The 26,031-nt window shown below is 41.3% G+C and overlaps 1 protein-coding gene across 1 annotated transcript; it reads right to left on the reverse strand.

Annotated features, from left to right (window-relative positions):
* Nucleotides 1-6,107: 6,107 nt before the first annotated feature.
* Nucleotides 6,108-25,698, reverse strand: SH2D1B (SH2 domain containing 1B). Its single transcript, XM_003892985.5, has 4 exons — nucleotides 23,769-25,698; nucleotides 13,635-13,698; nucleotides 9,756-9,920; nucleotides 6,108-8,146 (listed from the first exon to the last, which is right to left on the reverse strand). Exons 1-4 carry the CDS (start codon nucleotides 23,900-23,902, stop codon nucleotides 8,111-8,113), a joined length of 399 nt encoding a protein of 132 aa, XP_003893034.1. The 5' UTR covers nucleotides 23,903-25,698; the 3' UTR covers nucleotides 6,108-8,110.
* Between the last annotated feature and the right edge of the window lie 333 nt (nucleotides 25,699-26,031).

Raw genomic sequence — 26,031 nt, forward strand, 5'->3', positions numbered from 1 at the left:
GCCCGCTTCAGGGGCTAACTCATAGCGACTTAGAACAATTCCCTGTGGTTGCCACAGGAGCGCTTTGAGTTGGTCCAGGTCTTCATGGAGCAGGACAAAAGGGCAGGAGAAAAGTGAACTGTCAGCCCTGGGAACGGTTTGCAGCTTCAGCAAGATGCATGCCCCCTCTTTATCCTGAGCCTGCAATGGATGGACCCCCCTTGCTGGATAGGAAAGCTCAGGACAAGTGTGGACTGCTCCTGTTGTTTTGCCTTCCCACCATCTCCTGGTACTTGTTAAATTCTGTTGCAACCAGCTTTCTTTGCTCAGCTTAAATCCTGGGTCCTATGTGTCAGGAAGTCTTTGCCTCTGACCTGGCAAGTACTCTTTAGACCTGGCCAACGTGTGACATTTCTAGGAACTGGGCCTCCTGGAGAGGGCATGTAGGCCGTCTAGGAAGTGATTTCACGTGTAAGAAAGCTGGAGGGGGAGGTGGGGATGGCAGTGTTGTCCATGCCTCTCCCTACCCCTCCCCCAACCCCTTAATCATCAGTTAGTGACTATGTAAGTGGTACATGCTGTGACCAGGCCCCAGGACACTTGCTGAGACCCATGTGGGGGAGGTGTCAGGTGGGTCCTCTGTGCTCTAGATTATCTGCGGCTGGCCCGCCTGCCTCGTTGGTGGCATCCACCACTGCTGCCTCTGTGCTGCACTTCCCTCAGAGCCCCAGCCTGCTCCGAATTGCTTCCATGCCTGTGTTTAAGATGGTCCATCTGCCCGGGTCACCTTTCTACCGTCCTTTCCCTTTCCTCTGACTTCACCAGGCTATGTCAACTCATCCCTCACATTTTCACTCAGGCATCCCTTCCTCCAGGTGGCTTCCCGGACACCACCCCACCCCTTCTCTGCGTTCCCGTAGCATCCCATGTGTTCCTCCATCACGGCACTCGCCATGTGTCATAGAAAGTCGCTTCCTCATCGTGCCTCTCTCCCACAGGTCTCTGAGCTCAGGGGCAGGGTCCATGCCATCTTCATCCCTGACTCCTCGGTTCCCAGCAGCGTCTGGCATATTGCAGGAGCTCAATAAAGATGCACTTTGGATGGAACTAGACTCAGGAAACTTGCAGTTGAATTTGTGTGGAACAGACTACATGGGCTCTGGGTTAGACCAGCAGGAATCTTTCAGTTCCTCTTCCTCAGGATCTCTATCCGCAGGCAGCCTCTGTACGTGATCATCCACTCCACAGAGAAGGATTGAGGGTGGCCATTTTCAAAATGGAAAGTGATTAATGGGCCAATGTGAAGCTCATTTATCTGCAGCCGGAGGCTTCATTCACTCTATTCCTTGGACTGGTGCCACCTTGCCGTGGAGCTGGTAGAAGCAAGCACTTATATCCAGCATAATGCAAGAAGGGCTGTGCTTCAGTGCCAGGCACCTGTCTATCTCTGGGAGCTGCCTACAGGGCTCTGAGTTCCAATTCTTAACATTCTACTTCACTGTGGTAGGCCTTAATTGGTGCTTTATCATTCTCTGAAGCTTCTATATACTCCAGGAATTGTGTTAATCAATTTATACACATGGTCTCATTTGTTTTTCTCATAGGCCTCTAAGGGAGAAGCCCATTTTCCAGATACGGATGTTATTCTATTGTGCTTAAAGAGATTCACACACAGGATCTCATGAACCCTATCTTGTGAGGGCGGTATTTCAGCCCTGTCTTACGAAGAGGTAAACTGAGGTAAACAAGGGTAAACTGAGACTGAGATGATGACTAAGCCAGCTGCCTGGGAAGCCAGGCAGAACTCTCTGGGAAGGCCTAGGTCCTCAGGCCCGAGGACCAGCCACCCTCCCGCACTGTATGGCTCTTCTCTATCTCCATCGCACCGGTCTGATAAATAATTCCAGGAAACATTCATGGCTCAGAAACATCTTTTTAGGTTAGATCTTCTCCAAGGACTAATACAATTTCATTAAACACTGCACATTCATATGGGATGGGAATTTAAAGACCCATTCCACAGTCCCCGCATTTTACAAAAGAGGAAACAACAAAGACTGCATTGTTAACACGTGAACCTGGGCTGGCGTCATCTCAGTGAAGCCCCACAGTGACTTTATGTGGTAAGTCATTATCCTCGTTTTCTAGATGAAGCTGAACAGAGGCTTAGGGAGTCTTAGCAATTTGCCCATAGTCACTCTACCAGTAAGTGACAGAGCTAACACTAGTACCTCCTGAAAACATTCGTTCTTAAGGCTGTTGGTAAGAGCCTACTCTGAACTGCAAGAATTTTGCCCTGAAGTAGGAGTGGCAAGAGCACTTCTATTATATCTCACATTGCAAACTCAGGGAAGCCTGGCTTAGAAGTTAATCCTGTTATCGACACTAGAGATTAAGCATTCAATGGGGAAGTGAATATTGTTTGGAGAATACTTGCTAAAGAACTGTTTCAGGTCTAATAGCTACCATGGCACCCCAGCAGTGCTTGAGAGAGGAGAGGAAGCAGCTGAAGGAAGAAATGGGAGTTATTGAGGGAAGGGGATGGAATGAGGCTGAAGGAAAGAAGAAAGGAAGGAAAGAATGGCTGAGAATAGGCTGAATGAAAAGAAAAGAGCTAGGCTGAAGGAAAGAAAGAAAGAAGGAATAGGCTGAAAAGAAAGAAAGGAACGAAGGCAAAAGAAAGAAGGAAGGAAAGAAAGAAAGAAAGAAAGAAAGAAAGAAAGAAAGAAAGAAAGAAAGAAAGAAAGAAAGAGCTGAAAGAGAAAAAGAAAGAAAGAAAGAAAGAAGAAAAGAAAAGAAAGGAAAAAAGAAGGAAAAGGAAAGAAAACAAAGAAAAAAAAATGCAAGTAGTACTGGTTTTCTTGATAGCTGTCTGACCTCTTGTGTCTGGCATCAGGTATTGCAGTTTCTGGTAACTGAAAGGAAGATTTTCATGACAAAACGAATAGTAATTTATGAGATAGATATTATCTCCATTTTAGAGAGGTTGTATCTTTTCTAAGATCACTTAACAAATATTATTTCAAGGGTGAAATAAAAGAGAGGACAGTTCTTAATTAGAAATTCCAGGCCGGGCGCGGTGGCTCAAGCCTGTAATCCCGGCACTTTGGGAGGCCGAGACGGGCGGATCACAAGGTCAGGAGATCGAGACCATCCTGGCTAACACGGCGAAACCCCGTCTCTACTAAAAACACAAAAAATTAGCCGGGCGAGGTGGCGGCGCCTGTGGTCCCAGCTACTCGGGAGGCTGAGGCAGGAGAATAGCGGGAACCCGGGAGGCGGAGCTTGCAGTGAGCTGAGATCTGGCCACTGCACTCCAGCCTGGGCGACAGAGCGAGACTCCGTCTCAAAAAAAAAAAAAAAAGAAATTCCAGTAAGAGGGAAAAATATAGAAGAAGAAATATTTGAAAAATGAATGAGAATTCTCATTCATTAATTCATTCATTCTATTCATTTAAATAGTAATAAAAGTAAAGAAAGATTAAAATCCCAAGAATAAAATGGCATATAAAGTTTAGTATTTGATAGAGAAGAAAAAGCTCACTATTAGACACATTAAACTGAAATCGAAGATCACGAAGACAGACCATCTTTCAACTTTCCACAAAAAACTCAACTGTGAAGGAGGATCAGATTGACATTAGACATCTCAGTAAGAAACCTACACATAAAATGCTAGCGACTTAATATGTTTTATATCATTGAAGGAAAATAACTTTAAACCTGCAATTCTATATTTAGTTCAACTATCATTTAAATTAATCTAAAATAAAAAAGACTGCAAAAGGTTTACCACTCAAAGACCATCTTTAATGAGAACACTTAAAATCTGCTCTCTTAGCAATTTTCAAATACGCAAAATACTTTTGCAGAAAATATTCTGGCAAGAAGAGAAACTTGGGAGAGTGCTATGTGTTTTAAACATACAAGAAGGATGAGTAATTGACTCATTATTTAAATGATAAAGGACCCAAAAGAGTAAATAACAATTAAAATTTTAGATAACATCAGAAAATCTGATGGGATTGGTGATGGTGACAGAAGAGAAATGAGAGTATGCTAAATTATAACAATTGATGTATTTACAATATTATAGAGAAAAGTAAAAATACAGGGCCTAGTAAGTTATGGGTAAACACTAAAACTTTTTAAATAGAGCTTTCAAGTTAACAGAAGTAAATTTGATCTATTCAATGGAAAGAAGAAAAGGAGGAAAAAAAGGAAAAAATGTATAGTAAATGGAAAGAATGGTATAAGATGGCAGAGATAAATAGAACAAATTATAATAAACTCGTGTATTGAACTCACCAAACAAAAGGAGAGAATCTTAAATTGGAAAAAAAAAGATCTAGCAATATTGTGTCCACAGAAGGCAGAGAAAAAAGGTGTAAAAACTTGAAAATGAAAGGACAGAAAATTATATACTGGGAAAGTATGAATAAAAGTTGGGATAGCATTTTAATATGATATAAAATATAAATAAAGGTAAAACTAATAAGAGATAAGGAGGAATACTTCATAAAATAAAGGAAACAAATGAAGATGATAAAATAGTAATAAAAATATATACACATAAAAACATAACTCAAAAAGTTAAAATAAGAATGGTAAGATAAAAACAAGTTAATATACTATTATAATCAGAAAGCCAAACACTATTATATATATAATTAAAATGAAAGATTTATCTTTCTCTGACGCTGATAGATCAAATAGATAAAAATATATATATAAAAAAATTTGTTTTATATAATCTATAATCTTGAATACGTCTGGGGAAGAGGTAAAGAGAATGAGCTTTAAAATGAATGGAAAGAGCAATTCAAAAAAATGAAATAGTCACAGAATGTTCACATGTACCAGGTCATCAAGGAAACCTCAGAAACTGAAGTCAAGCTGTTATCCAATCTTAACGTGTTATAGTTTGAAATCTATACTAAAATAACTAAAAATGTATGTTTGAAAACAATTATAAACTACAAAAATAGTTTTTGGATTGAAGAAGATACTTTTACAAGAATTAAAAATACTTTGACCTGAACAGGAATAAACACTATTTGTGTTAAAATTTATGGGATATAGCTAAAATAGTACTTTGAGATAAATTCGTAACTTTAAATATATTTATTAGAAAATAATAAGTATTGCAAACAAGTCAGATAAGCCCCCCTAAAAGGAGGCTGGAAATCAAATAAATAGAGAATAACAATTAAAAACAGTAACAAAAAAGATTAACAAAACCAAAAGTTGGCTTTGAAAAGACTAATAAGATAGATAAGATCAATAAATATAAAAGGGTAAGATCCAAATAAGACACAGAGTGAGAAAGGAGATGTGGCTACAGTCACAAGAAAGCATTAAAATAATGCAAGAATATTACGAACTATCTGCCAATAATTGTGAAAACAGACAAAATTGATAAACTTCTGGAAAAACAAAAAAGGTCAAAATTGGCAAAATATTTTAATAAATCAATGAGTGTTAATATTTGAATAGTAATTGAAGATGTCCCCCCACTCCACCCCACCCCGCTCCACCAGAGTCTCAAACTCAGTTTTATAAGAAAGTACTGTAATAAAAAATGTCAAGGAACAGATAAGTTTATTTTATTTTATTTATTTATTTATTTGAGATAAGGTCTCACTCTGTCACCCAGGCTGGAGTGCCCTGACATGATCTTGGCTCACTGCAACCTCCACCTCCCGGGTTCAAGCAATTCTCCCACCTCATCCTCCTGAGTAGCTGAGATTATAGGCGTGTGCCACCACACCTAGCTACGTTTTTGTATTTTCATAGAGACAGGGTTTCACCTTGTTGGCCAGCCTGATCTTGAGCTCCAACCTCAAGTGATCCTCCCACCTAGGCCTCCCTAAGTGCTTGGATTACAGGAGTGAGCCACCACACACAGTCAGGAACAAATAACGTTTACCTTAAGAAGTTGTTGCAGAAAATGGTAAAAGGAGAAAGACTTTTCTTCGCTTTATATGAACAGTATAACCATGATTCAGTAAATTATAGTCCCATTTGGTTTATGAGTTTTAATGCAAAAATCTTAAATGAAATATTAACTTACCAAATTCCACAGTTTATGAAAAATAATATGATATGATCGAGTTAAACAATGCAAGGATGATATGATATCAACAATTTTATTAAGGTAACTTACCTTTATAATGGAGTGAAGACAAAAGGAATGTGACTATCTCAATAGATGTAGAAAAAAATAACAATAAATGTCAAAATATTTCTGGTAAAAATTACAGGCTTTAACAAGGCTACAACAAACATCATGTTTAAATAGAGAAAATTTCTAAGCAGTCCCTGTAATACTGGGAACAGCATAAGAATACTCACTATCATGACTATGAACTGTTTAATGTATAGAGAAGGCCCTAACCAATGGGTAAACACAAAAAATAAATAAGCATAGGTATTGCAAGGAAAGAGAATAAAACATTATTATTTATAGCTGACAAAATCATTTACATAGAAAACACAGTAGAATCAACAAGCAAACTAGTAGATCTAATGAGAGGGTTAACATTTCACCAACACCATAGCCTATTAGAAATGTAATAAAACATAAGATATCATTTACAGCAACTAGAAATAGGAATTAATCTAACAGCATATACAAGACTTTGGTTGTGAAAATTTACAACTCCATGAAAGGGCAAAAAAGATGACCTGAGAACATGATGCGGCATGTTTATGCATGGGAAAACATCACAAGAGTGTCAGTTCTCCCCTATTTACAAATTTGTTGCAAGTTCATTCAAAATTCCAAAAAGAGATTTTGAGCAATTTCACATATTTATTATAAAATGTATATGGAAGAATCAAGGTCCATGAATACCTAAGTCAGTTTTGAAAAGTAAAAGAGGACATTTGTCCTATGTACCAGACACAGGGAGTAGTAGCCGTAAATTACTGTGACCCCAAATCTCACAATGGTCCACATTTGGGGGCTCCAGTCACAATGTCTGTTAGTCTGTTCATGTTACCTCTAAGTCTAGAGCTCCTCTCTTTAAAAACTCTGAAGATAAGTCCAGTGGGGTGAAACAAATTACTACAATTTGATGATAGGTAAGAGAAAGGGCACAGAATTTGGTACCTTTCAAACTAACCAGGTCCTAATTCACATTTTGAACTAGCAGAAAAATTCAACAAATCAATTTCAATAAACCTTAAAAACCAATTCAACAAACCTCCCTCAGCAATGTGCTTCCAGTCAATTTCTATGAACTAGGCACAGCTCTGAGTAGCACAAATTTCTACACATTGTGGAAGATACAAGGGAGACCCAACTGTGCTTTGATGGCACTTAGAACCTAATTGGGAACAGAAATCACACATAGAATATTTCAGAAATCTCCACATACATCACTGTACAGAACCACATTAATGCTGTTGAAGTGGCCGATGCATAAGTGGAATTAAGCAAAATCATGGAGAAAGTGTGACTGGGGCAATGCTCACCAGGAAGTTTAAGATTAGAAAGAAGAACCAGAAGGAGAGTAGCCCAGGCTGGAGGGAGAAGGGTGCACGTGTGGGTCCAGCAGGTACAGAGAAGGTGCTGATCTGTATGCATCTCCATCACTCCCAATCCCTCACCTTCACCTAACACAAGCAGGCTCAACAGAGAGACTGGGGCAATGTCTATCATCCTACCCAACCATATAGACAAAGAAACTAAGACCTGGAGATGGGAAGAAATGTGTTCAAAGTCACATAGCCGCAGGACTGGAACTTGGGGCTTCAGACTCACAGACAAGTGTGCCCTCCTCTGTATGAAGCTGCCCCTCTGACTGTATGGTCCGAAGGAGGGTGTCAACCATGATGTAGGACGGTATCTTTAACAAGTCAAGGGGAAAAGGTTTAGGCTGTCCCATTCCGAGAAAGAAGAGTGAAACTGGAGAGGGCTTTGAAATTGCTCCTGGTGTATGTCTGGGAGGCAGGGATGTGGAGAGTGACCTCTGGTGCTGGTGGGCAGAACATCTTCAGTTACACAAACAGGAGAGTCTGAATTGTCCACTAGAGTTTGGTGCTCTGGACCTACGCCTGCAGAAGTGGGTCACCAGCGAGAACTGTTACTCATCTCCTTAACTTGCTTTGTCTGGCAGCCTTATCTTCAAGGCAAGACATCCACATAATCGCTGTTACTGTTCTTTGGAGGGGAAAAAAAAGCAGAAGACCAGCCATGAGACCATACCCAGAGGTCATATCAAACAACCCCCCTCAAAGGAAAGAAGACCCCTCCCCAGGCACAGAGCCAATTTGATGCCACCTCAAAGTTATATCTTCAAAGGCTGGGGTACTACAGGGAGCCCTCCTAACAAAACGGGATCCCTTTATAAGCCAAGCCTCAGAGATTCCAGCACAAGTGTCTCCATTCACCAGTGAGAAACCTGCGCCTCCCTTGGAGTGAGAACATCTGAAGTTTGTTCTAAGAAAGCAACAGGAATGGGAGGAAGAGGTTGATGGAGAAGATTTCCTCTTCGGTAGCTGAGAATTTTGGAGCCCGCTGTGTCAGCACTGACCCGGTATGGAAAGTTGGTGGAGTGAGATTCATGCCCTGGTCTTGGGGAAGATTTCTGAGGGTTCTCCTCCTGGGATCTGTGATTCTTTTGTCATTGTCGAGACAAGTACTACCACCACCCCAACCAGTCCCAGCAACTCATCTGGGTTTGCCTAAGGGCTGCAGCACAGATACATTCCTGGGTTTCTAGATCTGCCACATTTTATACTTTTTATTCCATAAATTTGGCGGGGGGGAGGGGGGAAGTAGCTGTGGGACTACATCTGCAGCTAGACCTATAGAAAGTGATTTTTTGTGTGTGTCCATGAGTACACACTGCCCTTCATGGGGACTGGGGGGACAGGGACACAATGGTAGGGAAGGGAGTTGTATTTTATGCTTAGCCTTGCTGGGGAGATGAGAAGCCGGCTATGGCAGCCTAAAGGGTGACTTTGCTGCAGACAGAGTAGAATGGCATGGAGTGATCGCAGGCTCCCAGAGAACTCTCTGTCCTCTGTCCCTCTCCCTAGGGAGGACATCTGATCTCATCCCATCACCTGCCACTGATAACTGCAGTCCCTTTCACTGAGAATATAACCACACATTCCAACATGGGAAAATAGGATTAAGCCCTAAGTGTTTCTGGAAGTCTGAGTTAAATTCAAACCACATTGCCACTGATAATAAATTATTTCCTGAAAGCAGATTTCAAGGGTGTGGGTAAGGAAGAGTAGCTGCTCGTGATATAATTTGAGAGGCTTCAGCGGGGATTCTCTGCACTCAGAGTTACTGACCATCTCTCATTTTCCACCATGGCTTAATACCTTTAAAAATGTATCTGACATAATTTGACACCCAGCACTTTATAAATGAATGCTTAGCAAATATTGAGCAAAATGTAACAGTATAAGCTTTGGGGAGGGGTTGAAGGGCTAACGTGATTTTTTCATTTGAAAACCTGCCCATTTGCCCGTTTATTCTCAAACTTGAATCATCTGCACAAGGTCACAGAATGAATTTGAAGTCAGCTGTCTGCCTTCACTCTTGCTATCCTGGCTGCAAACACAGCAAGCTCTATGTCTTGGCCCTCAGGGTCTAAAAGACACCACTTCTCAACAAAATGGAAATTGCTCTTAGTAGGATGAAGCTTTTTAGAGATAATGTCATAGAAAAGAGCATGTATCTGTATTGAGTTTACAAAGGCATTGGTGGAAATAGGATTAAGATTCCTATCTGACCCACATGTGAGAGATTTTACCATAAATGTTTCCAACTCTAATTTTGATCCTCTCCATCTCAAGCTGGGGCTGGTTCTCTTTATTGGCTTTAAAAGGTGAACCACCATCCCCTGATTTGGTTTTTCAAATTTGGTGATCAGTTCCTTTAGGCTTGGAAAGACCTGTTTTGGAGAACCTTCTGCCGTCTGCAAAAATACAAGAAAGGAGATCACTCATTATCATGCAATTGCGTGTGAAATGTGACACTTCTCAAAGCAGTGGTTTTTTCAGGGCTGCCCCTATGAGCTGAAAAACTGAAAACACGAGTGGCGGGAGCTCACACCACTTCCGGTTCACAGAAACTCTCATTTTTAAGACCAACCTCTGACTTGAGCCACTCTGAGTAAAGAGGATTTGCAGTCAAGGGATCCCAGTGCAGTCCATAGTATCGAGTGAACCTCATCCTTGGCAAGTTTATCTGGGGCAGTACTTGCAGATGCACTGTGAAGGGTAACCCTATAAGAGCTTATGTCTGTACCCTACAGGCAGGCTTTGCTATCTTAGGGGACTATCGGAAGTGGACTTCTGATGGGAATGCAAAAACGCAATTAAAAAAAAAATTCCAACTGTTATTTTAAGTTCAGGGGTACATGTGCAGGATGTGCAGGTTCGTTACATAGGTAAACATGTGCCGTGGTGGTTTGCTGCACAGATCATCCCATTACCCAGGTATTAAGCCCAGCATTCACTAGCTATACTTCCTGATTCTCTCCCTCCTCCCACCTTGAGCCCTCCATCAGACCCCAGCGTGTGTTTTTCTCTGTGTGTCCATGTGCTCTTATCATTCAGCTCCCACTTACAAGTGAGAACATGCAGTATTTGGTTTTCTGTTCCTACTTGAGTTTGCTAAAGGTAATGGCCTCCATCTCCATCCACGTCCCTGCAAAGGACATGATTTCATTCTTTTTTGACCTAAGCTTCTTTCTGACCCCTATGTGAGAGATTTTACCATACATGTTTCCAACTCTAATTTCGATCCTCTCCATCTCAAGCTGGGGCTGGTTCTCTTTATTGGCTTTAAAAGGTGAACCACCAGCCTCTGATTTGGTTTTTCAAATTTGGAGATCAGTTAGGCTGCTTAGTATTCCATGGTGTATATATACCACATTTTCTTTATCCAGTCTATCACCGATGGGCATTTAGGTTGATTCCATGGCTTTAAAATATGCAATTTGTATACCTGATGAATTTAAAATACGCAATTTGTATACTTGATGAATTTAAAATATGCAATTTGTATACTTGATGAATTTAAAATATGCAATTTGTATACTTGATGAATTCAGAATCTCCATGTGAGCAAAATAAAACCAAAAAAGTCCCAATGTAAATAGAAAGTGGGAATGGCAACACAACTCAGTTAAGTTGTAAATGATTGTTTTCTGTTTACCAGCTATACACCAAGTACTTTTTTTTGAGACAGAGTCTCAGTCTGTCACCCAGGCTGGAGTGCAGTGGCGCGATCGTGGCTCACTGCAAATTCCGCCTCCTGGGTTCATGCTATTCTCCTGCCTCAGCCTCCTGAGTAGCTGGGACTACAGGTGCCCGCCACCACGCCCAGCTAATTTTTTTTTTTTTTCTATTTTTAGTAGACACAGGGTTTCACCATGTTAACCAGGTTGGTCTCAATCTCCTGACCTTGTGATCTGCCCGCCTCAGCCTCCCAAAGTGTTGCGATTACAGGCATGAGCCACTGCCCCCAGCCCACCAAGTACTATTTTCTAATATAACCTTTTAGAAATAATTTTAAAACAAAAAGAATTTTCTGGCTAGGCACAGTGGCTCATGCCTGTAATCTCAGCGCTTTAGGAGGCCGAGGTGGGTGGATCACTTGAGGTCAGGAGTTCGAGACCAGCCTGGTCAACATGGCAAAACCCCATCTCTACTAAAAATACAAAAAATTAGCTGGGCGTGGTGGCAGATGCCTGTAATCCCAGCTACTCGGGAGGCTGAGGCAGGAGAATCGCTTGAACCAGGACATGGATGTTGCAGTGAGCCAAGATCACATCACTGCACTCCAGTCTGGGTGACAGCAAGACTCTGTCTTACACACCAACACACACACAGATTTTCTTCCTCTGCTCTTGTGTATTTGGTTTTCTTGATCATCACTGTGGTTTTCACATGGCCGCTATGTCAGACTAGAGAAGGGGGTGGCGATCAGGAGGTTTTCTGATATGCAGCCTGATTAACCTCTGTATTAGAGGCACAGGCTGACATCAAAGTCATCTGCAAGGAGGTTCCTTTAATGCAGTCACTTCAACAAAAGGCATCATCACTGCAGGCTTCTGAGCACAGAGCTGCTCCCCAGTGAAACGCCTTTTTGTGTCTGAGTTACAAATGATTTGGATTTCTCTCTCTATTTTGTCCACACAAGAGATAAAACAGGGTACTGAGGAATTATCCAGAATTTCCCAAAGAATAAACAGGAAAAAAATGTTTTAAAATAAGTTGCTTTTTATAAGACATTTTATCTTGAAATTATTTCAGACATAGCAAAGCTGCAAAAATAGTTTTTAAAAATTACCATATATTGCACCCACCCCCAAATGTTAACATTTTATTATATTTGCTTTTTATTCTCTTTCCAAATATATACACATATATTGTGCATATATATATGCACACATATATAAGCTATTTTCACAGTTAATTTGCAGACATTATATCCCTTTAAATACTTCAGTATTTCTTTAAATGTAAAGATATTACATAACCATACTACAATGATTAAAATCAGGAAATTAACTTTGATACAGCACTATTTGTTAATCTTATTCAAAATTTAAATTTATTCAATTTTTGCCAGCTGCCTCAATTATCATCCTCTATAGCAAAAGAAAAATAACGGAAGTGAAGTGTTTGGGGATCATTTTATATTCTAGTCTCTTTCAGATATTCAGAGTAAACATTAATATACTGAAGATTCTTAGAAATCTGTAGTCCCCTTAACCTTATATATAAGTGTTTGAGAAAGATTATTTCAGGATTCTCTGTTAGCAATTACAATTCAATTATGTTTATTATACTCTACTTCTTAAGCCAGAGAACTAAATTTAAAATAAGCAAAATGTTTTTCTTCTTAGCTCTCAGTAAACCATAAAAATTAAACCCTAAGACTTTCAGCTATCTGATGCTTCCCACTATATTTTCATACAGCTACTGGGCACACTTGACTTCTTAAACACTCTGACCTCTTTCCACCGTCCCTTTCTAGTTCCATCCTGCATCATTGCTGAGTCTTCTAATTCAACGGAGGTTTTGCCTGGAGTCCAAGCTGGCGCATTTGACCAGTGGAGGAGCCACAGTGGAATAACAGTGAGGGTTATTCAAAAGTAGAACCCAGCCGGGCGCGGCGGCTCACGCCTGTAATCCCAGCACTTTGGGAGGCCCAGGCGGGCAGATCACGAGGTCAGGAGATTGAGACCATCCTGTCTAACAGGGTGAAACCCCGTCTCTACTGAAAATACAATTATTAGCTGGGGGTGATGGCGTGCGCCTGTAGTCCCAGATACTGGGTGGCTGGGGGAGTTTGGGGGCTGAGGAAGGAGAATCGCTTGACCCCGGGAGGCGGATGTTGCAGTGAGCCCAGATTGCGCCAACGCACTCCAGCCTGGGCAACAGAGTGAGACTCCGTCTAAACAAAACAAAACAACAACAAAAAAGTAGAATCCAAGCCCAGAACCTTCCTATTTCTCTTCAGGGAAAAACCAGGTTAACTCGATCTGACTCTCATCTCTGCATTGTGCTTTCCTTTTTAGAATGCTTTCATACAGTCATGGCTCAGGTAAAAGACATGTTCCCAGGTTCTTCTCCCCAACTTTTTTGTTGCTGTTGTTGCTGTCCTTTTTTGTTCTTACCTGTATCCTGTAATATCCATGTTTCTCTCTGAAGATTCGGTACGTGTAGACAACATTTTTAAACCTGTGGAAAAAAAATGACTGTTTGAATCATAATGTTCTATGCAAATCCAGGTAACATCTATCGTTATATTTCATATGCAATACTTTGTTAATCTTCAATCCCTCCCAAAAAAACTTTTTTTTTTTTTTTTTTAGACGGAGTATCACTCTGTCGCCCAGGCTGGAGTGCAGTGGCACGATCTCGGCTCACTGCAACCTCCACCTCCCGGGTTCAAACGATTCTCCTGCCTCAGCCTCCTGCAGAGCTGGGATTACAGGCACCCACCATCATGCCCGTTAGAATGGCTATTATCAAAAAAGACAAAGGATATAGAGAAAGGGAAACCCTTGTACAATGCTGATGGGAATGTAAATTAGTATAGCCATATGAAAAACAGTACGGAGGTTCCTCAAAAAATTAAAAATAGAATTACTGGCTGGGCGCGGTGGCTCACGCCTGTAATCCCAACACTTTGGGAGGCTGAGGTGGGCAGATCATGAGGTCAGGAGTTCCAGACCAGCCTGGCCAACATGGTGAAACTCCGTCTCTACTAAAAATACAAAAATTAACTGGGTGTGGTGGCATGTGCCTGTAATCCCATCTACTCGAGAGGCTGAGGCACGAGAATCGCTTGAACCCAAGAGGCGGAGGTTGCAGTGAGAGAAGATCGTGCCACTGCACTCCAGCCTGGGCGACAGAGCGAGACTCTGTCTGAAAAAAAATGTATATATGTATATATGTATATATATGTGTGTGTGTGTATATATATATAATTACTATATAACCTCACTACTGTGTATATAACTGTGTATATATCCAGTGGAAATGAATCTAGTATGTTGAAGAAATATCTGTACTCCCACTTCTATTGCAGCATTAGTCACAATAGCCAAGACATAGAATCAACCTAAGTTGATTAATAGATGAATGAAGAAAGTTACACACACACACACAAAATGGAATATTATTCAGCCATAGAAAAATAAAATCCTGTTACTTACAATAACATGGATAAATCTGGAGGATGTTATCCTAAGTGAAATAAGCCAGGCACGGAAAGAAAAATACCACATGGTCTCACTCATGTATGGCATCTAAAAAAAGTTGATCTCATAAAACTAAAGAGTAGAATGGTGGTTCTCAGGCACTGACAGTGAGAGGGAGAGGACTGGGTAGATATTGGTCAAAGAATACAAAATTTCAGTTAGATCTGTTGTACAACATGATGACTATAGTTAATAACCGTATATTCTTAGGCAGGGCACAGTGGCTCAGGCCTGTAATCCCAGCACTTTGGGAGGCCAAGGTAGGTGGATCACCTGAGGTCAGGAATTCAAGACCAGCCTGGCCAACATGGTGAAACCCTGTCTCTACTAAAAATACAAAAGTTTGCTGGGTGTGGTGGCACATGTCTCTAATCCCAGGTACTCAGGCAGCTGAGACAGGAGAATCACTTGAATGTAGGAGGTGGAGGTTGCAGTGAGCCAAGATGGTGCCACTGCACTCCAGCCTAGGCGACAGAGTGAGACTCCATCTCAAAAAAACAAAAAACAAAAAACAAAATAATAACCATATATCATATTTTTGAAAAATGCTGAGAGGAGATTTTAAGTTTTCTCACTACAAAAATGATAACTTGATGAGGTAATGCATATGTTAATTAGCTAGATTTAGTCATTCCATGACGTATATATATATTTTAAAACATCACATTGCGCACAATAAGTACATGCAATTTTATCTATCAAATAAAATAAAATGAATTAGATTGTATACTTTAAATATGTATAGTTTATTTTATTTGAAGTAGACTTTAGTCAAGTCTTTAAAATCAAAAAAGTAAAATCTGCTGTTGAACCTCAATAAAAAAAGAAAAGAAAATACATGGATGGCAACTAAGCACTCTTAAAGATACTCAGTATCATTAGTCATTAGTGAAATGCAAATTCAACTCACAATGAGATATCACTACACACTTACTAATACAGTTAAAATGTAAAAGACTGACTGTTCCACATGTTGGTAAGGATGTGGAGCAATCAGAACTCATGTAATGCCCATAGGAATGGTGAGATAGCATGATCACTTTGGAAAACAGTTTGGCAGTTTCTTAAAAAAAGATAAGCCTCCGTAGAACACACAACTTAGCTGTTCTACTCCTGATTATTTACCCGGGAGACATGAAAGCATATGCCCACACAAGGACTTAGTGACAAATATTCATAGCAACTTTAGTTGTAATAGTTATAAATGAGTAACTAATCTGGGATACATCCCTACAATGGAGCACTATTCAGCAATGCAAAAGGATGAACTATTGATGCATGCAACAGCATAGATGGATCTCAAAATAATTATTCCAAATAAAAGAAGTTAGACAAAAATGACTATATACTCTATGATTTGATTTATATTAAATTCTGGAAAAATACACATTAATCTATAGTGCCAGAAAGCCCATCACGGTGGCCTGGAGTCTGGGCATAGTTGGGAGGTATGGTAACGAGAAATTACAAAGGGGTGCAAGGGAAGTTTTGGAGGTGATAAATATGTTCATTATCTTGGTCGTGTTAGTTTCTTTTTTTTTTCTTTTTCTTTTTTTTTTTTTTTGGAGACGGAGTCTCACTCTGTCGCCCAGGCTGGAGTGCAGTGGCTGGATCTCAGCTCACTGCAAGCTCCGCCTCCCGGGTTTACGCCATTCTCCTGCCTCAGCCTCCTGAGTAGCTGGGACTACAGGCACTTGCCACCTTGCCTGGCTAGTTTTTTGTATTTTTTAGTAGAGACGGGGTTTCACTGGGTTAGCCAGGATGGTCTTGATCTCCTGACCTCGTGATCCGCCCGTCTCGGCCTCCCAAAGTGCTGAGATTACAGGCTTGAGCCACCGCGCCCGGCCTGGTCGTGTTAGTTTCATAGGTGTACATACATATGTCAAAATCCATCAAATTATACACTTTTTATTTTATGTCAATGATACCTCAATAAAACTGTAAGACATATTCATGGCATTAAAAAGTAGATGAATATAATTTATCTTTCCAATATATAAACTAAATTTTAATTCCTTATACACATATGTTTTTGGTGTTTTCATGATTGGGTTTTGGCATCAGATAGAAAAAGTCCTATTTTTGCAGTTATATTCTCAAGAAATATGTGGTGTCTTGACTCTCAGTGTGAGACTGATACCCAGTGGAGCCTACCTTTTTGTTTATTCTATGGAAATCATTGTCATCATTTATGAGAAATACACTGGGCTTATAAAAATCATTTAAAAATCTTAGGCATTAATTTCTCAGTTGAGGTTCAAAAAGGCTGGAATACAGGGCCTCTAAGTTTTCCCATATCTTTGAATTGTTTTACTCTTATCTATTGAGCTTTCAAAGTGATCATTCCATGAGGTGCTGTGCACGGATCTCTGAGTCCTTGCTCAGTGCATGAACAGTCCACAGATTAGCATGGTCTCATGTTGTGGCCATTGTTGTGGGGAAAGTTGTTTGTGTTCGAGTTTTTATTTTAACTAACCTTCAAAAGATCAGTTGAAGGAAATGGAATCGACTGCGCCCTATAATATCAACAATGTGTTCTGCATTTTTCCGTGCCATGATGCAAGTGGGGAACCCAGGTCAATAAAAAAAATATTTTAAGACTTTTGACCTCTGGCCTTAGCATGGCTCCTGATCTCAGTGTATCTTGGTGCAACCTTTTGTGGTACTAATTTGTCAGTGTGCTTGAAGATTTCTAAACATCGAGGATTTTATCCTAACTAGAGAGTGAGGCAAACTTTCACAGATGTAAGTACAAAAATGTTAATCATTCCAAATTACACTGAGTCCACTGGACTAAATTGGAAATGAAAAATGAAAATATTCTAATGTATGATATGTATACATTATGACATATCAAGTCAATAAAATACTAAGCAGTCATAAAGGGATGACCTGCTTTCTTTGATGGGGGAGGATACCTACAATTATGGAAAAAACAGGTTGCAAGCAATCATGTATAATGAACCATTTATGTACATACATTGGCTTATAGATGCAAAGAGAAAAGCCTGGAGAGATGTATGCCAAAATATTAAAAATGGTGATTTCAAAGTGGTGAGACTGATATAATTTGTTTTGTTTTTTATACCTTTCTCTATATTTGATTTTTCTAAAATGAACTTTCATTAGCTTGATAAACCACCACAACAAAATGGATCATTTATTTTCTTTCTGTTCTCTACAATCCTTCCAAAAGTCTCAGAATCTGAGACTCATAAGTGACTCTCAAGGCAATAGATAGACATTGCCATTATTATTCTTAATGAGAGCACACATTAGGTTAGGGCTCAGGTCTTCCTCACCTGCAGCCTTCCTATGGTTTTGCAACATCCTCCTTTTCTTCACACTTACAGATGAACCCTTTGCACCTCCTAATACCTACTCCATTTAATTCTACTGATGATAAAGGCCAACTTAGTTTAGATACTCACAAAGTCACACTACACAGACAAATTTTACACACTGGAGTTTTCTAGACACTCTATTGTATTTTAAGATCAGAAAACATTTCCTGTCCACAGTTACCACATAGCTTTCTGGTTAGTGATATATGCTCCTATGTCAGCTCTCTCTGTGACTTCCTTCCTTTATTTCTAACCTTCCTCACAGTATTTTCATCACTAGATATTTAGCTTTGTGAAAGTGCTGAAGTATCGGGGGAACCAGCCCCCAATATTTCAATGTAGGTTCTTTTCTATTTTCCCTAAGTGTCGGCCGGTCTGAGAAATAAAGGAAAAGAGTACAAAAGAGAGAAATTTTAAAGCTGGATGTCTGGGGAAGACCCATTTTAATGCAGCAGAGAAGAAGGGGACACTGCATATCAGAGTCCATTCCCAAGCCCTAGGTCCCCTGCTTGGGCATTTTATAACACAGATCCTAGGTGAATACCTGAAACATTTTTCAGTGAAGCTGGGGACATTGGTAAGAGACGAAACGTAATAATGTATTAGCAATTTGGCCCTAGGCAAGTTATTAAACAAGAAGTTACAGTTTATTTTCTCACAAAGTAGTGATCATGTCACCTACTTCAAAGGGATTGCAAAGGACAAATAAGATAATGCATGTACCATGCTTAGCAAAATGTTTGGCTCATAGAAAACACCTACATGGTAACTTTTTTCCTGTGTCAGTGAAGACAAGCAAGTTAACACTTGTATCGTAATAGTAATTCTTGCTTTGCTTGCAAAGGGTTGTATCTTGAAGCATGAATGGTTGATGCGACCTCTTCAGAGAAATCTTTCCTGTACCCAACGGAAAGCAGCCGCTGTGTCTCTCCCTGTCATATGACTCTGTTTCATTTTCATCATATTTTCTCCTCTTACTGAAATTAACTTCATGAGGGCAGAAACATTGCCAGTAGTATTTATCACTGTATTACCAGTGCTTAGGACCACGCGTGGAACATAATAAGTGCTCAATATATGCTTGTTGAATGAATGAAGGTTCCACTCATTCTCCTAAAGTCTCAGCTCCAATATCTGGTTCTCCCCTTTTTGCTGTCAGCTCTACAGTGCCCTAATGATAGTCCAATCATCACAATTATCATGTGCATCACAGCGTCTGTTTACTTCTTTATTTTCCCCACTAGGCTCTGAGCTGTGTTGAAGGCATCAACCGAGTGTCTAGCACACTGACATATGAGAGAATTCAAATATCTGTTGAACAACTAGAATTTAATAGTCCATACTTATCTGTGTGATAATAAGTTTTTACAAAGCCCTATGAGGAGGTAGCTTCAGGGGTCACTTGACCTGAGCCTTAAGCCTGAGGGTGAATGAAATTTTGTTTGCCTTTCAGTGACATGCATAGGAAGGCGGGTGAGACCTGATTATGTGCGGGGCTTAACAAATATTTATTTTTGCCTCTCCACTTGATTTACTTTCATTTTTTAGCATTTCTTTTCTTTTCTTTTTTTTTTTTTTTTTTTTTTGAGATGGAGTCTCGCTCTGTAACCCGGCTGGAGTGCAGTGATGCGATCTTGGCTCACTGCAACCTCCGCCTCCTGGGTTCAAGCAATCCTCCTGCCTCAGCCTCCTGAGTAGCTGGGACTACAGGCTTGTGCCACCACACCCAGCTAATTTTTGTATTTTTAGTAGAGACAGAGTTTCACCATGTTGGCCAGGATGGTCTCGATCTCTTGACCTGGTGATCCGCCCGCCTCGGCCTCCCAAAGTACTGGGAATACAGGTGTGAGCCACCACGCCTGGCCCATTTCGCGACTGAAGTGACAACTGCTAGATGAATATGCAAAGGTGGACTGATCTCACGGGGCACTGGGTTTGGGAATAAATGAATTTTCAAGATCAGGCTGGGTGCAGTGGCTCATGCCTGTAATCCCGGGAACTTTGGGAGGCCGAGGTGGTGGATGCAGCTGGGTGGGGCGCCGAGAATCGGCACCGGGAGCGTGGTGAGACCGTCTACAAAAGGTGGCATTAACCAGGCATGGTAGCGATGCCGTGAACACTCGGGGGTCGGCCGGGAGAATCGCTGAGGCGAGGGCGGGGTGCAGTGGGCCATGCCAGACCCGGCTGGGGAGGTGGAGTGAGACACTGTAAAAATAAAGAAGGAAGGAAGAGGAAGAGGAAGGGGAAGGGAAAAGGGAAGAAGGAAGGAAGAGGGAGGAGGGGAGGGAGGGAGGGAGGGGAGGGAGGAAGAGGGAGGAAGGAAGGGCGGCGGCGGCGGCGGCGGCGCGGCGGCGGCGGCGCGCGCGCAAAATAGATACTCAGTCATCAATCTCGAACAAAATGAAATGAGGATCAAAGATCGAATCAAGAGATCCATCAGTCGGCTCGTCGATAATGAAGATCAAGATAGGGTGATCAGATCAGGAGAAATGGAGCGTCGGATATGAATAAAGGAGGGAGGGAGGAGGGAGGGAGGGAGGGAGGGAGGGAGGGAGGGAGGAAAGGAGGAAAGGAGGGAAGGAAGGAAGGAGAAATGAAAAGAAGAGAAGAGAAAAGAAAAGAAAAGAGAAAAGAGAATCCCAATATTGATCATATACCCTGAGATCCTGTCCAAGGTCTGTCCTTGCACCTTCTTCTTTTTTCCCTTCCCACTGCTTGCCCCAGCACAACTAGCTGTTCACCATCTCCCATCTAGAGGCACAACAGTTTCCGTTGCCATCATTTCCCAGCTTCATTGTCTTCTCCATATCAGATTGAAGTTCCTAAATTCACCAGTCTTATCACTTCCCTGCTCAGAAATCATCCATGTTTCCCTGCTATCTATAGAACCATTCTTGTAAAACTCCATGATCTTATCCCACCCTCCTTTTCCAAAAGCTGGTTTCCAAACTACATTTTAGGAACCTTGTATGTAAATCCTTTAAAATAGCCTAGTTCTAGACTCCTGTTCCTACCTCCTCCCCTTCCTAAAATGCCCTCCATCCCATTTACATGTAATCAGATCTTATCCACTCTTTGTTTATTTTATTTTATTTGAGATGTAGAGTCTCTCTCTGTCTCACAGGCAATGGCGCAATCTCAGCTCACTGCAACCTCTGCCTCCTGGGTTCAAGTGATTCTCATGCCTCAGCCTCCCAAGTAGCTGGGATACAGGTGCACCCACCATGCCTGGCTAATTTTTGTATTTTTAGTAGATGGGGGTTTCATTATGTTGACCAGGCTGGTCTCGAACTCCTGATCTCAGCGATCTGCCCACCTCAGCCTCCCAAATTGCTAGGATTACAGGCATGAGCCACCGTGCCTTGCCAATATATATTTTTCTTTAAATGGTACTGTGGATGTAGGTATGAGAGAAATAGCCTGTATCTCCATTACCATTTAAAGAAAGAAATATGTCCCTATGTATTCTATTAGTAATGACAATCACCTTTGTCTATAATCAGACTTCTGAGCCTATTCCAAGGCCCATTTGTGTACTTCCTTGTAAAATCCAGTTTTAGCAAAGAACCCTACTATGTCAGTTTGGCAAGGACTCCTCCCTCACCCTAGCTATCTGATCACTGTCAGATTCTGATCAGATTCCTCATCCTCCACCATCCCCCAGGCAACATCTGATCACCCTGGCCTGTCTTCAGTTACAGTTCTGTTAGGCTGGCTTAGCCAGAATCCACTTTACCCCTGATGTTTCCTCTGAGTAATTTTCTATCTACTGACAGCCACACTGCTCCTTGGCTATAAATTCCCACTTCTCCATGCTGGATTCAGAGTTGAGTCCAATCTATCTTCTGCACTGCAAGAGCTCATTGCAGTGGTCACTGTACCTTTGTGATGATCCTGAATAAAGTCTTCCCAACCATTATTTAACAAGGGACATTAAGCAATTTTTTTCTTTAACAAGAGACAGTTGGATTTTAATTTCTGTTACAGGTATAATAAAAGGTTCAGTGGTCCCTACTTTACAAAGAGGAACATACATAAAAATAGGAGGTTTCTAGTGATTTCTGTTCAGGATTGCTTTCTAAACTGGGCATAAACAAGTTCCTTCAGCTGGGTCTCTTTTATACTGTGGCCTGGAATTTTTTTTTCTTTTTCTTTTTTCTTTTTGAGATGGAGTTTTGCTTTTGTTGCCCAGGCTGGAGTGCAATGGCGCCATCTCAGCTCACTGCAACCTCCGCCACCCGGGTTCAAGCGATTCTCCTGCCTCAGCCTCCCAAATAGATGGGATTACAGTCATGTGCCACCACACCTGTAATTTCGTATTTTTAGTAGAGACGGGGTTTCTTTTTTTGGTCAGGCTGGTCTCCAACTCCCGACCTCAGGTAATTCATCTGCCTCCGCTTCCCTAAGTGCTGGGATTACAGGAGTGAGACGTTACGCCCAGCCACTCTTTTTACTTTTTTTGGGACAGAGTCTCCCTCTATTGCCCAGGCTGGAGTGCAGTGGTGCAATTTCAGCTCACTCCAGCCTCTGCCTCCTGGGATCAAGTGATTCTCCTGCCTCAGCCTCTCAAGTAGCTAGTATTACAGGCACATGCCACCACATCAGCTTAATTTTTGTATTTTTGGTAGAGATGCGGTTTTGCCATGTTGGTCAGGCTGGTCTCGAACTCCTGACTTCAAGCGATTCGCCTGCCTCAGCCTCCCAAAGTTTTGGGATTATAGGCATGAGCCACCACGCCTGGCCTGGAATTTCATATTTAACTTAGACTCTGGAAATTCCAAATGAGTTTTAACACAAACAAATTATTTGAGAAATTCAGGTCTCTGTTTCTTTACTTATGAAATGGTGACTGCTTATGCTTGCCTCGATAGACTACAAGGATGAAAGGAAATGGTGAATATTGAAGTCCTTTACAAATCTGACAAAATGTGAAATATGATTGTATTTATAGTTTAACTATTGCAAGCGGATGCTGCAGAATAAGTAGTCCTTCAGATTGAAACTTCTTTTTTTTTTTTTTTTTTTTGAGACGGAGTCTCGCGCTGTCGCCCAGGCTGGAGTGCAGTGGCCGGATCTCAGCTCACTCCAAGCTCCGCCTCCCGGGTTCACGCCATTCTCCGGCCTCAGCCTCCCGAGTAGCTGGGACTACAGGCGCTGCCACCTCGCCCGGCTATTTTTTGTATTTCTTAGTAGAGACGGGGTTTCACCGTGTTAGCCAGGATGGTCTCGATCTCCTGACCTCGTGATCCGCCCATCTCGGCCTCCCAAAGTGCTGGGATTACAGGCTTGAGCCACCGCGCCCGGCCCCAGATTGAAACTTCTTAAAGAACCCCTAGCCTTTTCCATACCAAATAAACAGATCTCTGGAGGACAGGACCTCTGACGTTTTCTCCATCCCCCTGTACCTTTGCTCCATCCCCCTATACCCCTATACTTTCTGCAGCCCTTCCCTTCACCACCACCATATCCCTCCTGCTGCTGCAGAGTCTGCTTGCAGGGCCCTTACACTAGGGAGAGCAGGCAGATGGAGGAGCATGGACAGATACATTCCTGTCCTGGCAGTGTCCATTAGTTCTCACTCTACTCATTAAGACTCCAAAGTCAGAGTGAAATACTGAGGGATATGAATTCCTGTACTGTGTGGCAGCCATTGCCACATTCAACATACGATGTCAGATGTGTGCAAAATGAGGCTACTCACGAGACACAGAGGCACAGGACTCCTGGTATCGACTCGCTGTCTCTTAACAGAAAGTTGCCATCCACCCCTTCCTTGAGCAGCAAGGTCTCACAGTCTTGCTTGGTCAGACATCCGTGGTAGTAAGGCAGATCCATGGAGAACCCTCTTGTATCCCAGGTAGCCCTGTTGGCCTGAAATTCACCCCCAAGTCAAGGGAAAGCTCTGAGGAGAGACGTGCAAGCAGCTGTACCTACTGTGGAAATACCTCTTCCTCTAGTGGTCTGTGGGACTCAGCCAGCTTCACAAGATTCAGGAAATTAGAAGGGCGGGGTTATAAAATGACCAACACTTTGCACCCTCTAAATGGCCCACATGTGACTTGCAGAAGTGGGTAAAGCACATTTAAACACACAATGGAATCAGTGATGCTCATAGCTAGGGAGGCAATGCTGAAGTCAAGCTTCCTGGAACTTGTTGAAGCCTTGTATGTTACCATGGACTATTATCACCTCTTTGGCTACTGGTATCCCTTCCAGGAAGCACACCACTACTTTTGCTCTAATGGTACCCACTTTCTGCTGAAGTTGCCTAGGATTGGGCTATGCTTGCCTTAGACTGGGTGCTCAAAAAGCATTTGGATGCTGAGAGAATTGATACGCTCAGATACAGTGGGAAAATTGAAAGGGTGGGATTTCCATGGGTCAAATGACACTAAAAATGGAAGACATTAATGGGAATAAAAAACAGTGGGACACTATGAATGAGGACAGCCCATTCCATGGCTAAGGCTCCCAGCCACTGGTGAAAAAAGGCCATTTGAACACCTTCAAGCATTGTTCCTTTTGGAGAAAGGGCTGGTGCAGGTGGGAGGGATATCTGGGTATACTCATACATCTACAGAAAATCACTATATATATCTCAAAAATGTTATCTATGAAAATAGAAGTATGTGCTAATGATTCATCTTTACTTCTCTTAGCTTCTTCTTCTTTTTTTTTAATTCATCTCCGAAGTACCTGGAGATCTTAACTTCTTAACCTAGGTGTTTATTTCACCTTGCTCCTTTGCTTACCAGCTGTTTACTCACACTTGGGTGTATCTTATATGGAACTTACTTGTAACAGATCTTTGTTCTTCCTTGGAATTCCCACTCTTTGCGTTTGGCATAGGGTAGTTTCACTGATTGAGGAACTTGTTATCAGAGAGATATGCTCTCAAATAGCAACTTTTCTTCTGTGGTTTTGGACAATTCATCATTCAATTCTCTGGAAACTATGGCAGTTGAAGACAGAGTTGTTAATAATGAAAGAAGAAATTTGGTAATTCTTGTGAATAAATTCACAATTGTGGTGTGAAGATGCTTTTTGACATAAAAGAGGAAATAACTGAAAGCATGCTCAGGCTCTTGGTCATCACAGGGACTTGCTTGCCCTTTTTCCTGTTTCAAAATCCAATCCTCACAATAAAAGAAATGCAAATTACCTCCATGCTGAGACAACAATTCTCACCTATCATATTGGTGAAAATCAAAAGTTTGAAAGCTTACTGGGTTGGTCATGGTGAAAGAAAATAGAATATCTTGTATATCATTAGTTGGAATAAAAAATAGTTACAACTAGAGTAAAAGATGGTTTGGCAATATCTTGCAAATTTACGTATGACTTCACCATCTGATAGAACAATCTCAGTTCTAGAAATCTATCACAAAACTACACAGGCAGAATTGGAAAATGACTTGTGAATAAGGTAGTACTTTTTAATAGAAAAAGATTACAAACAACTCAAAAACTTGTGAATAGAGGGATAGGTGAATAAACTGTGATTCATGTATACAATGGAATATTACTATAAAATAATAAAATGGGATGAGGAAGATCTCTATATGCTGATATGCAATAATCTTCAGGATGTATTTTTAGGTGAAAGCAGCAAGATGCACAATAGTATATAGAGTATGGGGGATATAAATAAATATATACATTTATATATTTGCTCATATTTAAAAAACAAAACAAAACCCACTGGAAGAACAAAACTAAAACTAATTAAAACTAAAAACTTCTGCCTCTAAGAGGAGAGAGGAAACATGCATAGAGGTGAGACTTCTCTTACTAAAACTTGCTGTAGAGTTGTCGGTTTTTTGTTTTGTTTTGTTTTGAGACAGATTCTCACTCTGTTACCCCGTCTGGAGTGCAGTGGTGTGATATCGGCTCACTGCAACCTCTGCCTCCCTGGTTCAAGCGATTCTCCCACATCAGCCTCCCAAGTAGCTGGGACTACAGGT

The sequence above is a fragment of the Papio anubis genome, chromosome 1, assembly GCF_008728515.1.
Source record: "Papio anubis isolate 15944 chromosome 1, Panubis1.0, whole genome shotgun sequence".
NCBI classification, from domain to species: domain Eukaryota; kingdom Metazoa; phylum Chordata; class Mammalia; order Primates; family Cercopithecidae; genus Papio; species Papio anubis.

What these genes read in the sequence shown, in the direction of transcription:
- SH2D1B (XM_003892985.5), bottom strand. Translation starts at nt 23,902, where the DNA reads ATGGATCTGCCTTACTACCACGGATGTCTGACCAAGCAAGACTGTGAG. An exon ending in GTCCTGTGCCTCTGTGTCTC is followed by an intron (nt 13,699 to 23,768) that starts GTGAGTAGCCTC and finishes TTTTTTCCACAG; the next exon opens with GTTTAAAAATGTTGTCTACA. An exon ending in TAGAGTTGGAAACATTTATG is followed by an intron (nt 8,147 to 9,755) that starts GTAAAATCTCTC and finishes TCCCCTCCAAAG; the next exon opens with AACAGTAACAGCGATTATGT.